This window comes from Dreissena polymorpha, chromosome 2 (assembly GCF_020536995.1).
Source record: "Dreissena polymorpha isolate Duluth1 chromosome 2, UMN_Dpol_1.0, whole genome shotgun sequence".
In the NCBI taxonomy this organism is placed as follows: Eukaryota; Metazoa; Mollusca; class Bivalvia; order Myida; family Dreissenidae; genus Dreissena; species Dreissena polymorpha.
This window is the reverse complement of record NC_068356.1, coordinates 92,682,871-92,697,176: the sequence shown is the minus strand read 5'-3', so window position 1 is coordinate 92,697,176 and position 14,306 is coordinate 92,682,871. Positions and strand designations below refer to the sequence as shown.

The 14,306-nt window shown below is 38.3% G+C and overlaps 1 protein-coding gene across 3 annotated transcripts in view; it reads right to left on the bottom strand.

Annotated features, from left to right (window-relative positions):
* Nucleotides 1-1,131: 1,131 nt before the first annotated feature.
* LOC127868061 (filamin-A-like) overlaps nucleotides 1,132-14,306 on the bottom strand; it is a 62,761-nt gene continuing 49,586 nt past the window's right edge. For 2 of the 3 annotated variants that reach the window (XM_052409651.1, XM_052409652.1), the window contains exons 10-17: nucleotides 12,905-13,006; nucleotides 11,785-11,922; nucleotides 10,915-11,045; nucleotides 7,159-7,292; nucleotides 6,701-6,855; nucleotides 5,074-5,289; nucleotides 3,810-4,001; nucleotides 1,132-3,212 (exon numbers count right to left, since the gene is read on the bottom strand). In XM_052409651.1, the coding sequence (XP_052265611.1) occupies nucleotides 3,025-3,212; nucleotides 3,810-4,001; nucleotides 5,074-5,289; nucleotides 6,701-6,855; nucleotides 7,159-7,292; nucleotides 10,915-11,045; nucleotides 11,785-11,922; nucleotides 12,905-13,006 (1,256 nt within the window). In that variant the 3' untranslated portion in view covers nucleotides 1,132-3,024. The remainder of the gene's footprint in view (nucleotides 3,213-3,809; nucleotides 4,002-5,073; nucleotides 5,290-6,700; nucleotides 6,856-7,158; nucleotides 7,293-10,914; nucleotides 11,046-11,784; nucleotides 11,923-12,904; nucleotides 13,007-14,306) is intronic. The other variant, XR_008043865.1, reaches the window with a different exon arrangement.

The following is a 14,306-nucleotide window of genomic DNA, read 5'->3' as shown; positions in this document are numbered from 1 at the left end:
TGCCCTATTTCATTGAAATATTATTATGAAAAAAAACGGCAAAGTGTCACAGCAAAACCAATGTTAAGGAATGTTGTTCATGAATTTACCAAAGGGAATGTACGATTTTGTCAAATATTTATGAATTTATATAAACTGTGTAAAAAACTTATTATATATATATTTCAATATAAATTAAAATAAAAGTTAAGAAGAAGATGTGTCGAAAAATGCGAAATAAGCCAGATATTTAATTCTGAAATTGAAAACGGCTGTACAGCCGAATTCGCCACCATGTATACCATACATGTACGATGTGCATCTAAACTTAGTTTAACGGTTTATTTGAATTCCTGCAACGATATCTATTCATACGACACACGAACACTATCTCCGATCCTAATACAAAGACGAATGCTTCGGTTATTGTAGGAAAATATGTACGTCACTATCGGCTCGGGGCGCTAATTTGTCTTTGCTGCATTTTATGAAATTCGGCTTTAATGCATAATTTTTCTTGCCTATTTTGTGTTATTGTAACATATTTTATCAATATATTACAATTAAACACATATAAAAAATCGTATATACCCGCTTTAAGACCTACACAATTTCGATCCACTAAATGATAGCATACAGATAGTCTAAAATTAAAATATAAGAACCATTTGTAATGCCTTTCTGTTTCACAAGCTATTCGCCTTACATGACATTTATATCACGCCAGCAGACCCGTGTGAATACATTCGAATATTTCACTGGCTGATTCGAGAGAAATCCCCCAGAACGTTGGTCACATCACTGCGTGGATGTACAGCGTATATGATGTTACAATGTTCAGTGTGAGAAATTCCGGATTACTCTCTACGCGCTCATACGACTAATCGACGCGTATTTGCCCAAGTACAAGTAGTTAAAATCCATCTCGCAGAATTTAATGGTCAGTACTCGGTCACTAAATCGTCAGGGGAAGACATGATGGGCCATTGATAAACGTTGATAACACAGTGTTACTTTCACGATGAGTAAAAAAACACTAACGAAATAGTGTTTTGTCATGATAACAAGTAAACCAAAGAATTGTGTTTAGATGTTCATTTCATAACAATATATGCCAGTATCTTGTTAAAATAAGAAAATACAACACAATACTTGGGTTGAATCTCAATGTTTAATTTATTACTAAACATTCCTAGATATGGTGATAGACTCCAATCATATTAACAGCACACTTCAATCATACACGAATGACGAAAATCAAGCATACAATTTCCGTAGATGACACAAAATGCCTCGCTACTTTGTTGGTTAAGAATACTTTCGTGCTCGCGATTTAACATGCAAACTGCATATAAAACTTCTAAGCTTAATACAATGACAAACAAATGAAATGTCAATGTTTTACGTTTAACTTAATTCAAAAGAGAAAATAGCAAATATTGTTTTCGTACATTGTATGTTGTATAACAAAGTGACATAACTCTAGCGTAAAACGAACTGAAAAACTGGCAACCTGTACATAAAGATATCTAAAACAACAGAGAACAAACAAATAAATAAATACACAATTGCACTAAAAGCTTTATATTAGAAATGCCTGTAACATAGTTTTTTTGTTAATTGTCACAATTTCGGAAAATCACTCAGTGACCATACGGCTACATAACGCATCTTTTTCCTACGTTTTTTATCCAAAACCCTACTCCTTAAATAAAGTTACTTCTTTCTTTTTACAAGAAAGACAATGGTTACATGAAACTGATTTGTATAATAGGCTAAACATGATCAACAACTATACAATCGGACCGTGCTCTGTGGAAAAAGGAGTTTTATTCATGTGCGTAAAGTGTCGTCCCATATTAGCCTGTGCAGTCCGCACAGGCTAATCAGGGACGGCACTTTCCACCTTAACTGGATTTTTGCGATGAAAATACTTTTTTTAAACGAAAACTATCATTAGCACAGGCTAATCTGGGACGGCATTTTACGCGTATGCATTAAACCCCTTGTTCACAGAGCACGGTACATATGAAACCATTTTCGCACAGACCATATACACGTGATTAACGGGTTATTTTATTTAAAACAAAATTCAACACAGTCACAATACCAGGGAAAAATTGTATTACTATTAGGAAAAATACAAACACGTGTCATATATACAATTAAGTGTTATATAAAACTGGATCGATACTCAATTGACAATTGAAAAAATCATAGCAATGCATTTGTTTCTAATTTATTTCTTTTCAGTTATGATCCAACTTGGATTACATGCATCTGAAAGCACTTGCTACATAAATCTGTTGCGGGTGGCAAAAAAATACATGTTTCGCGTAAATCGGAACCATACGTATAACTCCCGATTGTTCGGTTCTTGAATAACCTTAATTTGATGAGCATTTTCTGGGAATACTAGGCATCAAAACTGGGTCCCAGATTAGCCTGTCTTATCTTAAAACTTCAATGGACGTACCGCAAACAACAGCATCACCGGATCTTCCTTTTCTTTCAACAAGACGACCAAGGACCCTTTGTCGCCCACCTGAGCGCCGAGGAAACTAAACTGTTCTTAGCAGCTTGTGTGATGTTTGTATTATAATTGCGGCATCTGGCCTTGCTTTATATCCCAAACCATGCTTGAACTCGTCTGAAGTATCAGTAGAAAAAGAGTATTATGGTGATTGGGCAAAACCGTGTGAACAATTTTCAAAATCGACCGAGATGTCATTGAGACATATGTTAAGCAATAAATGTGGCCTCAATGTAATTGTTTAAAAGAAACGACGCCCAAAGCACGACAAACGACAGACTAAATGCGAGCACAAAAGCTCACCATGCCGACGGTGATCTCAGGTGAGCTCCAACGTGCCGCACCACGACGCCGACTCGAATGTGAATGCGACAACAACGACACGTCTCCGAAGCAACTGTCAGTTACAATCAGTTACAATCAAATGAACTCGAAAAAAAAACACACAACATAAATGAATGTTGTAAAATGAAAAATAAATCATAACGTTAACATAAGGGGAATTGTCAAAGTTAGGCGTGAAGGCAAAACGGACTTCCGGGAATGTCATCGTCGCCCCACTTAATTTGCAGCAAGTGCTCTCCCGCCTCCTTGCACGTGTACGTGACGGTGTACGAGGTGTTCGACGCCCGCTTGACGACCAGTTCCGATTCCGGTGTGCCGTTGGGCGTAATCATGCCGACGAACAGAATAGCGTTTCCTAAAAACGAGAGCAGCGATTTGAAATAGGTACGGTTGAAAAAACCATGATAATACAAAACTACATTTCGTTTGCACAATCTCTAAGTTATTCAAACTAGTCTATGCAGAAAATCTGCATTGAACTTTGAAGCTTAACGCTCAAACATACTTGTATGTCATTTACATATACAACTACCATACTATGATCATATCATAATATAAAAACAATTGGATTTAAATTTTAGATGAAAAATTAAGCAACTTTGTATCACAAAATGCTTAAAGAAACTATATTTATTTATTATATATTACAAAGAAAGCATACAGCATTATATGACTTTTGCTCCCCGCTCTGTGTAAACGGGGTTTAATGCATGTGCGTAAAGTGTCTTCCAGATAAGCCTGTGCAGTCCGCAAGGTTTATCAGGGTCAATTGCTGTACAAACTAGATTTTTCTTTAAAAGATAATTCATTTGAACGACAAAAAGTGGTAAGTGTCGTCCCCAAGTAGCCTGTGTGGACTTAACAGGCTAATCTGTGACAGCACTTTACGCACATCCGTTTAGCCTAGTTTACCTGAAACACGGCTTATATAATAATAAAGACATACTCATACCCGCTTCTTTAACGTCTAAGGTGAGATTCTGTGCGCGGTTCAGGAAGGCCTTCTTGATTCCAGGACCGGAAGCGACCACCTTGCTGGCGTCACCCCGGAAGCGACGGGAAGCCTTCATGCCCGGCTTCTTTTCCACCGTCTCCACCACCATGGAGGACTGCTCCAGGATTGGCGACGGCTTCCGGCCGGTGCCTGGGGAACGGAAAGACATATGCATATCATAATTGTTTGTACGCCCGTACACGGATTAATAAACTGATTTCGGGAGCGCTGTCATCGATTATGTATTTATTATGTATTACTCTACCAAAAAATAGTATATGTTCTTTTTTGTAGAAATGAAAAAAATGTTGATACTTTATACAGCCATGCGTTACTATTTACATAAAAACGTTATATTTTGTATATATAATGTATGTATGTATACTTATGATAATTATGTGTGTTTAACATTTTCACAATTATTCACAAAATGCATCAGCATGTTAATTTGTATGATGAATCATATTTTCTTATTAAGAAATGTATTACTATAAAGGTTTTCGAGTTAGATCTGCAAAATGATTGTATGCGAGGTGGGGTCGGGGGTTTAATAATTATTGGATAGCATTTTCTTTATAATGTCAAATACTGAACCATCGAATCTTTCACCATGAACAACATGGTCATTATTGTCGTCAATAGTGATATAGTTATTGTCGACGCCATTGTCGAAACAAGATGTTGCGTTTCATAAACACTGTTACGTTCGATGGAAGCCTTGTAAGTAAGTATTCATCCAGTGGCCATTGGAAATGTCGCAGCGCAACAGTTGGTTAATGTCAAGGTTATTATGAGGTCAGTACATATGGGCGTGGCAATAAGTACCAAAGACAACATAATTGCAAGTATCACAGATTTGCACGAAGCAAAATGTATGTTATAATAAACGTATCATTATGGTTTGGCCTCGCACAAACGAACTGTAGGACGGACGGGGCAATCATTGTATGACAACCGCTTCAGTATATGCCGGGGTTTGATATAGTGTCCATTTTCTGCGGACTTTCACATTAACACCCCGAACACTTGGTTATAAGTCGTCCGTTTACAACCGTCGCCGCTGCACATTGGCTTATTTCCCTCACATGTACCCATTTATACACCTGCGTGGCGAGGGGTAAGCGTGGGATTAATGCGTGGGATTAATATTTTCCTGGACCAGCCTCCGGCTACTAGACCAGTGTGTTCTTACGAGGCAAAAAACTTACAAACATAGGCTTACCGCTAATGACGGCCTGGTAGGGACTTCCGGCGATGCCGATGTTGCCGTACTTGAGAGTGATAAGATATTTGCCGGCGCAGAAGGGTGTGTACTGGAACTCATATCCCTCGTCCACTTCCTTGCAGCTCAGCGCAACCTTAGAGGGGCCGTCAATGAAGGCGGCCAGGAAACCGGAACCAGCGCCCGCGGTGCGCACCACGAACTTGTTCAGCTTGTCTGTGCAAAGGTGAAAATTGTTAAAAAAAATAAGTGAAAACTATTGTGTTTTTGTTCCGCTAATTAAAATGATTGACAAACAAAAATGATAGAGTTTGTGCATATGTCTATATATACCAACTGAAATCTTTGGTCAATTGAAATTATTAGTGAGACAGAGGTGCGCTTCTCATCTAGGTATTAGTTGAGTTTGAAATACCGTCTATTGTAGAGTAGGATTGAATATTAGTTTCAGAAAACAATCAAATAAAACATACAGGGTAAAAATAATTTATTATTATACTCAAATATAAAACCATTCATTGTCAAAGGGCTTCTTTTTTTTTGCCGTGATGCAATGGATATGGTGTCCGCCTAGCGACCAGGAGGTCACGGGTTCGATCCCCACTGTTGGAGCGTTGTTTAGATATCCCCAAAAGACATCAAGTATTGGTTCTAGGCCCAGGAAACGGACTCGAGAGTGTTTAAATCAGCCTTAGGCTTTCGATGCAATCGAGTTAAAATAAATAGGTTTAAACTAAACTAAAAGGCTTTTTGTCCAACGTTGGTCAATTAAGAACACAGCGGTAGGTTTTTCCACAGCGATCAAATACAATTTCTCGCCCGTGTGATACCGTTCAAGTGTCAAATGAATGTTTAATTCAAGGAAATAATAAACGACAACAACATGCAATTATAATAGGAGATGTAGCTCGTATAAAATTGACGCATAGTATAAAACAATCACCTCTCGAAATCACATTGTACTATCAGCACATACGCAATGAAGGCTGAATGGAGCTTTTGGCTTTTTTTCTGATGATTCAGTGTTGACGCCTTGTTATGATTAAGCTGGGCTTGATTCGTGTGCGTGGAGTGTCGTCCCAGATAAGCCTATGCAGTACGCATATGCTAATCTAGGACGACACATTCCGCCTTGACCTTATTTTCGTTTAGAAGAGAGTTCCTTTTAAACGTAAATTTCTTTGAAAGCGGAAAATATCGTCCCTGAGAAGCTTGTGCGGAGTGCACATGCTAATATGTGGCAACAATTAGTTTAGTTTAGTTTAAACCTATTTATTTTAGCTCGATTGCATAGAAAGTAATTCCTACTTATTTGAAATGCTCTCGAGTCCGTTTCCTGGGCCTAGAACCAGCACTTGGTGTCTATATGGGAGATCGAAAGAACGCTCCCACAGCGGGGATCGAACCCGTGACCTCCCGGTCGCTAGGCGGACACCATATCTATTACACCACGGCGACCTTAAATGTGGCAATAATTAACGCACATACATTAAGCCCGGTTTTATCAGAACTATACTCAACATATACGCAAAGATGGCTGAAAGCAGCTGTTTGCACTTGTCTTACCATACACTGTTTCATTTTTTGAAATTTAACTCAAAGCTCTGGCAGAAAGTTTTGTACTTACTGACATTTCCGGTCTCAAGACCGTCTCCATGCGCGTGCACCATGGCGGGATCGGCGGCAACAGAGCCGACCATGACGGCAAACGGGCTGTCGGGCACGTGCATGTCGTTCAGCTTCACGTCGACGTAATGAACGCCGTTCTCCTTAGGAATGAACCTATTACGTCACAGTTAGAGGCTTAAGTTAAATACAGCGTGTGCGTGTGTGTTTACCGACGCGCATGTTTACATAAAGGAATGGTGTTAATAAAATATTCACGTATTGTTGGCAAATTTTTCAAGATATTTATTTTAAATTTTTCTAATTTAAAATAATTTTGATAGGAGCGGAAATAATGAAAATCATGACCATTGAATGCCATCGTGTAATTAAATGTATACTTTTTTTTGGATCTATACAGGCATTTGATTGGGGATGATTTAATTTCCATTTCGACCAAAGGTCCGGCGTTTGCGTTACCTAATGCCAAAAACCCCTGTGTCCATTTCTTGAATAAAGCAGTCATCATGGCCGCCGGAAGGTGACCTGATGAAGGCGTGCAACTGACCGGCAGCACCGTTGAACGAGACGGTGAACGTCGCCGCCTTGTCGATCTGGCGAATACAAATAGATGCGCATTATTTTAACGTCACTGCTTCAAACAAGAATTTCATTAGTCCTAATACGCTCACTTGAGACAAAAGACCAAAAAGAACAAAACAATTCTGAAAGGGTCGAAATAATTAAACTACTTTATGAAACATAAATATTTTGTTCATGAGCACATTCAGATAAAAAAAAAACACTCGTCTCAAATATCATTCGAACAAATGTTTTGACCAAATTTCAGGAACATTGGGCAAAAATGCGACTTTAAGATAGTTATTAGGCTTAAAAAAGTTTGACCAAGTGCCCTAGTTGTTTAACTTCATGTGACATAGTTTCGAGCTCAGCCGAAATTTGAATGGAATAAATGATCTGACCGAGTTTCGTAAAGATTGAAAATTAAATGTAGCCAACATAGAGCGTAAACAACTTTTCACTATAGCCATGTAAAATAAACTGCCGCGCCCCCACTCCCCAGTTTCAAATTCAAACGGAATATCATATGAACATAGGTTCTGACCAAGTTTAATTAAGATCGGACAATGACCGCGGTATCTAAAGTTTTCGCGAGGTAAAAGTTGACAACGGACGACGCACGACGGAAAAAATGACCACTTAAGCTTACCTTGAACACGTTGTGGCTCAGGTGAGCTACAACCATTGGTTATAAGACTGTCAGTTGCTTGAAATGGTATATAACGTACCGCGGTATTTTTATTTAACCCATTTATGCCTGGTTGACTCTCCCATCCTTCTAAATTGGATCAATTTATTTCCAAAATTAGGGATGGCTGGTATATTTATTTCTATATTTATAATATTTCTTACAGAAATTCCATCAAGCAAACAGCGCAGACCCTGATGAGACGTCGCATCATGCGGCGTCTCATCTGGGTCTACGCTGTTTGCCAATGCCTTTTTTCTAGACAAATGGGTTAAGGTACATAACCTTGCACATTTAAATTGTAAATATACTTATACCAAGTATTTTATGTATTGTGTCTCTCATTTCCCTAATGAATTCGAAATACAAAAATTGACAACGGTATTTGTTATCAAATGAATGGTTTTCTTTTGATGTCAAATATCTTGAATACTACCGAGTATACCGCATGTATTATGAGCGCACACGTTCATGCCATTGTGATGTTGGCAAGAATAATACAACAAAGAGCCAATCAGGCTTATCAGACCGACGATCTGACGGTCGTAACTAATAGCCCTACAGCGAAGTCATGTAACAATACCGAGATAAAACATAAGTCAAGCAGCGACGCACGTGTTCCCAATAAACGCGGCACTTAACGTCGCAATCAGTAACCCTGAATAATCGTGTAAATTGTGACCAGTGCGTGTACTTTTACATACACGATGAAAAACTTCCCGTAGGAAGAGGAATCTGCTAGTATGCAACAACAGAATCTTAGCTTTGCAGGATCGACAATAATACACGCTAGCATAGATTCACCGTGACAGTTAACCTGAAGTTATCAGGAACGAATTGTGAGGAATACTGCAGTGCGAACGCTCTTTGCGCTTTGTGCATGCAATGTTATTTCTATGACATACATTTTGTCTATGGGTGAAGCAAAAGAAAGACATCACCTGTCGGCTGTGTGTCCATGTTGCCATTCAATGCTAATAACCACTGATATCTCGACAAGTAAATTAGCTGTCCATGGAAAAGGTGTCGTTTAAAATGTTGATGATAATAATAACAATGTTCATTATTCCTTCATTCATGATCATCACTTTCATTTCGATCAGTATCATAACCATCAGCGTCATCATCATCATCATCACTTTAATGAACAAAAAAATAAATAAGCAATAACACATTTTCCAACATTATCGCCATCATAGGCATGCGCATCGTGTTCATCACCAATTGACATGCGCATCATGTTCACCACCAATTGACATGCGCATCATGTTCACCACCAATTGACATGCGCATCATGTTCACCACCAATTGACATGCGCATCATGTTCACCAACAATTGACATGCGCATCATGTTCACCAATTTTATAACCGACATAAAAAATGAAGGCAAATGATAATTGTTGATTGTGCTTATTACATATGTACATTACCAAGAATCATAAACTTATTGAAGAAATTAATGTCATTACATGGGATAACAAACACGTGTTGCATCAAGGTTTTCAGACCTGACATACATATTTGAAATTGATTGGAAAAACAAAGAATGAGGAAAGCATTACAATCGTGCAAACAGAGAATAACACGGCAAGAAACTCACGCCAAAGAATGCAAAATTGCCCGCATAATCATAACGGATATTATAATTGGCAATTAGCGTTAAAATACAAAGGGTTCACACGTTCTCGGTCTTATTTGCAGCAATTATGATCCATCCCTTTAGATTAACAGTAACATATGGGTTAAATAATTTTATTGGAATACTAGTACACTGCTCTATTTGATAATCATTAATGCGAATTTAGACAGATGAACAGCCATTGCAAATTCTTGGCGTTTTGATGTTTCCATGAAGTAGGAACATAGCAAGAGCTATACAACTCTATATGTTACATAAATTGAAAGATTCTAGTGTTGAAACAGGTATGATTGGTGAAAGATGTGAGCATTTTCCGATTGTTGCACCGACGTTATAGAAAGAATGTTGAAAAAGCACAAAGCATCCACACGGTGCAGAAAGCATTTAAATATTACGCACCGCTTATAAACACGAAGAAAAACTATCAACATGACGATAAACATATGAGCAAATATATGAGCCGCGTTCTGAAAAAAACGCACTAGCGTTAATTCATGTACGTAAAGTGTCGTCCCTGATTAGCCTGTGCAGTCCGCACAGGCTGATCAGGGACGACACTTTTCGATTTTATGGTATTTTTAGTTTCAAGGAAGTCCCTCCTTACCGAAAATCAAGTTTAGGCGGAAAATGTCGTCCCTGATTAGACTGTGCGGACTTCACAGGCTAATCTGGGATGACACTTTACGTACATGCATTAAGCCCAGTTTTCTCAGAACACGACTCATATAAAAGCAAGAAATAAAATAAACAGCAAAAGGAAATAAGCATATAAATAAAGAAATTCCTATGTGATTGCGCCGAATGATCTTTTACTTGGGTTTGTATTTAGGCAAAAGCAGCGCAAATCATTTAAGAAGCCAAACAAATGAAAACTCAAATATCCAATAGCAAGAGACATGCAGCTTCTCTCTGTTTTTTGCGCATCGTTCACGGTGACACAAACAAGCTATTGATATCAGCCAAACATCAACATTAATAACACGTCTAATGAACGCAATTTGTGTCAACTTTACTTTTTGTTCAAGAAATAGTTTCAGGCGTATAGTACTATTATTCAAAGAACTACAATGCATTTACCCATAATGCTGAAATGGCGTTATGAACATATTAAGCAATATAGTATCGGATGTGGATTTTTTTTAAATTGTTTATGTCAACGGAACAGTTCAAAAAAAGTTTGCGGTGCTGTTTATACCGTACAAAAGTTAAGAGTTTATTCGATATTTTCTCCACCAAAATAACGTTGATGTCACATATGCTTTAAATATAGCAACCAATTAAAAAGAAAAAAGTTACTCTTGGATCGGTGTTGGCAGCGCGACTTACCGATAGCCCGCGGTCCTTGAGGGCGTGAACTGTAACCTGTCTGGCAACGCCTCCATCGGGCGAGATGGTCACCTTGAAGGGTGAATCGGGGATGTGCTCGTCTTTGAACTTCAAGTGGATACCATACTGACCTGCGGAGTGAAATGTTTCTTTAGTGACATTGGTCGATTGACGACAACATACAATTGAAAGTGTAATGTGTCACCCAGAAAACCATATTTGATAATATCCGATTGTTGGGCATTTCTTAGAGAATAGCGTTTATCAGCGATTATCCTACGAAGACTTTGTTTAACCCATTTATGCCTAGCGTCTAGAAAAAAGGTCTAGGCCAACAGCGTAGACCCAGATGACTCAGGGTCTGCGCTGTTTGCTTAAAGGAATTTCTGTAAGGAATATTCATCTCATCAGCGTATGCGCTGTTTGCTTAAAGGAATTTCTGTAAGGAATATTCTAAATATAGAAATTAATATACTAGACATCCATAATTTTGTAAATAAATGGATCCAATTCAGAAGGATGGGAGAGTCCACTAGGCATAAATGGGTTAATCTTCGACAGAAGCCGGTTCCGGTAAACGAATGATTCTAAAAGGCATCTCAATTCCAGTTTTCTGAACGCGTCGCATGTCAAGTATTACCGCCCGATCTATCCAACTGAACCTTAACAGGGACGACACTTTCTGCATTGACTTGATTTTCGTTTAAAATACAATTGCTTTAAACGAATAATTCCGAAAAAAACGAAATACTCGGAAATGTCGTCCAAATTTAGCCTGTGCGGTCTGCATAGGTTAATCTGGGAAAACATTTTAAGCACATGCATTAAGCCCGGTTTTTCCAGGGCGTGGCTTAATTATTTGTGGCTCACCTGGTTTGTCAACATTGTATGAAACTCCCAGGAATCCGTGCGGCCTCTCCTCGATCTTAATCATGGCCTTGCCCGGCCCCTCAATAGCTACACTCAGAGTTCCGGCCCCAGCCTCGCGAGAGTAGATGTTGAAAGTATCTGCACGAGATATACGTTGTTATTGCAAAAGGTAACCCATACACATTTTTTAATCAGATGAGCAATTTTGTACTGTTTAAAAATGTCTGTGTCACATTAAAAATGCGTTTAGTTATTGGTCCACTATCAATAGATTATGTAATAATTTTGGTAATATTCAAACAGTATGTTAAATAAGGAAGATACTGTTCTCAGTGCTTTGATTTGTTTATGCATTCGCACATTGATAAGATCGAGCATCTCCGACAAAAATGCACCTTTCCAAAATATGGTAAAAATATTTTTAAGATGGTATATTTGTAAATACACAATGACACAATTGGAGCAAATATACCCACTCGCACACATATATTTATTGGAGGGATACATATAAATAATAATAAGTTGTTTAAAATTGTTGAGATTCTACATGTTATTTGAATAAATAAGTGTCGCGTTCTGAGAAAACTGGGCATAATGCATGTTCGTAAAGTGTCGTCCCAGATTAGCCTGTGCAGTCCTTACGGGCTAATCAGGGACGACACATTCCGCCTAAATAGGATTTTTGGTGAGGAGGGACTTCCTTGAAACTTAAAAAATACCATAAAAGCGGAAAGTGTCGTCCCTGATTATCCTGTGCGAACTGCACAGGCTAATCTGGGATGACACTTTACGCACATGCATTAATCCCAGTTTTCTCAGAATATGACTCATATATTCTCATATAGCTGTCGGTTTGTTATTGACGTAGCCGTTAAGACACATCTTCGCTTATATTATACTAAGCGAGTGGACAAATATAACCCACAATTCATTATCAACACCGTGATATCTCTTATTACAAAAGGGTAAAAAATTGATCACATGAATATTTACAAATGTTGAACATCGCGATCTAAAACTACGTGTTCATGCATAATGCATATTCAAATGGCGTGAATAAATTCAACAAATGCGATAAAGATTTCTCTTCGTGACTTTGAGCCCCTAAGTGATTACTCACTCCAGAGGTTGCATTCTCCCTTCTCCACCCCGGGGCCCCCCACTTGCACCTTGTGGGAGCCGCCGGTCTTCAGTTGACCAACAGTGTACTGGAAGGGACTTCCTGTAATAAAAACAGGTTCACACGTTTATATACGCGCAAAACATCATGTAATAATAGGTAAGTTTGGCATGATTTGCATGAAATTGCATGAAATTAATACTTCATGAATTTACATGCAATACAACCTAACAATGTATATTCGAGCCAATAGGTTGTTATAACAAGGTTGTAATAAACGATGAAATATTCTGCTGTTGCAATATAAGAAGTGTTCTTTGTAGTTATAACCCACTTCAAGTCGACATCATTTACCCATTTATGCCTAGCGTCTAAAAAAGGCCTTGGCAAACAGCGCAGACCCAGATGAGACGCTGCATGATGCGGCGTCTCATCGGGGTCTGCGCTGTTTGCATAAAGAATGTTTTGTAAGAAATATTCTAAATATAGAAATAAATACTAGACATCCCTTATTTTGGAAATAAATTTATCCAATTTATAAGAATCGGAGAGTCCACTAGGCATAAATGGGTTATTTTGACAAAATAACCATGCGATTTGATCGCGCGTCCAAAAATGTTTTCCGTCACAAATGGAAAGGAAACAAAAATAATTCTTAGCTTCTCATATAAGTAGATAGTGCGGGCATAAAACATTGAAGCCGCGTTCTGAGAAAACTGGGCTTAATGCATGTGCGTAATGTGTCGTCCCAGATTAGCCTGAGCAGTCCTCATAGAATAATCAGGGACGACACTTTCCGCTTTTATGGTATTTTTAGTTTCAAGTAAGTCCCTTCTTACCAAAAATCACGTTTAGGCGGAAAGTGTCGTCCCTGATTAGCCTGTACGGACTGCAAAGGCTAATCTGGGATGACACTTTACGCACATGCATTAAGCCAGGTTTTCTCAGAACAAGGCTCAAATTTTGTACATATAGTAGTGTGTATTTATCATCATCTTACAAATGTAGTAAAACTAAATTAAACTTGGCAGGCACCGGTACTTGGCAGGGGGACATACGCTGTAAATGTACCGGGTAATCGAGAAACCAAACGTAGTCATGTGACTTGCACTATTTCTATTCACTTAATGATGCTAGAGCGACATTCACTGTACACATTTTCTATAGTAAAATGATACGATTACACAATTTTGCCAAATGATCATTTTATGATGATAAAAGATCATAATATTTCCAAGAGCAATATTCGCAATTTAAATGTTCTGCTAGTGCTACTGAATTTCATTGCAGCGGGTCTATTCTCCGAGGCCTAAATGTGCCCAACTATGTATTTTCCCAAAATGATTACCTGAAATAATCGCAGTTAGCGTTGTCATAGTTTTCAGTGACATATACCTCGTTA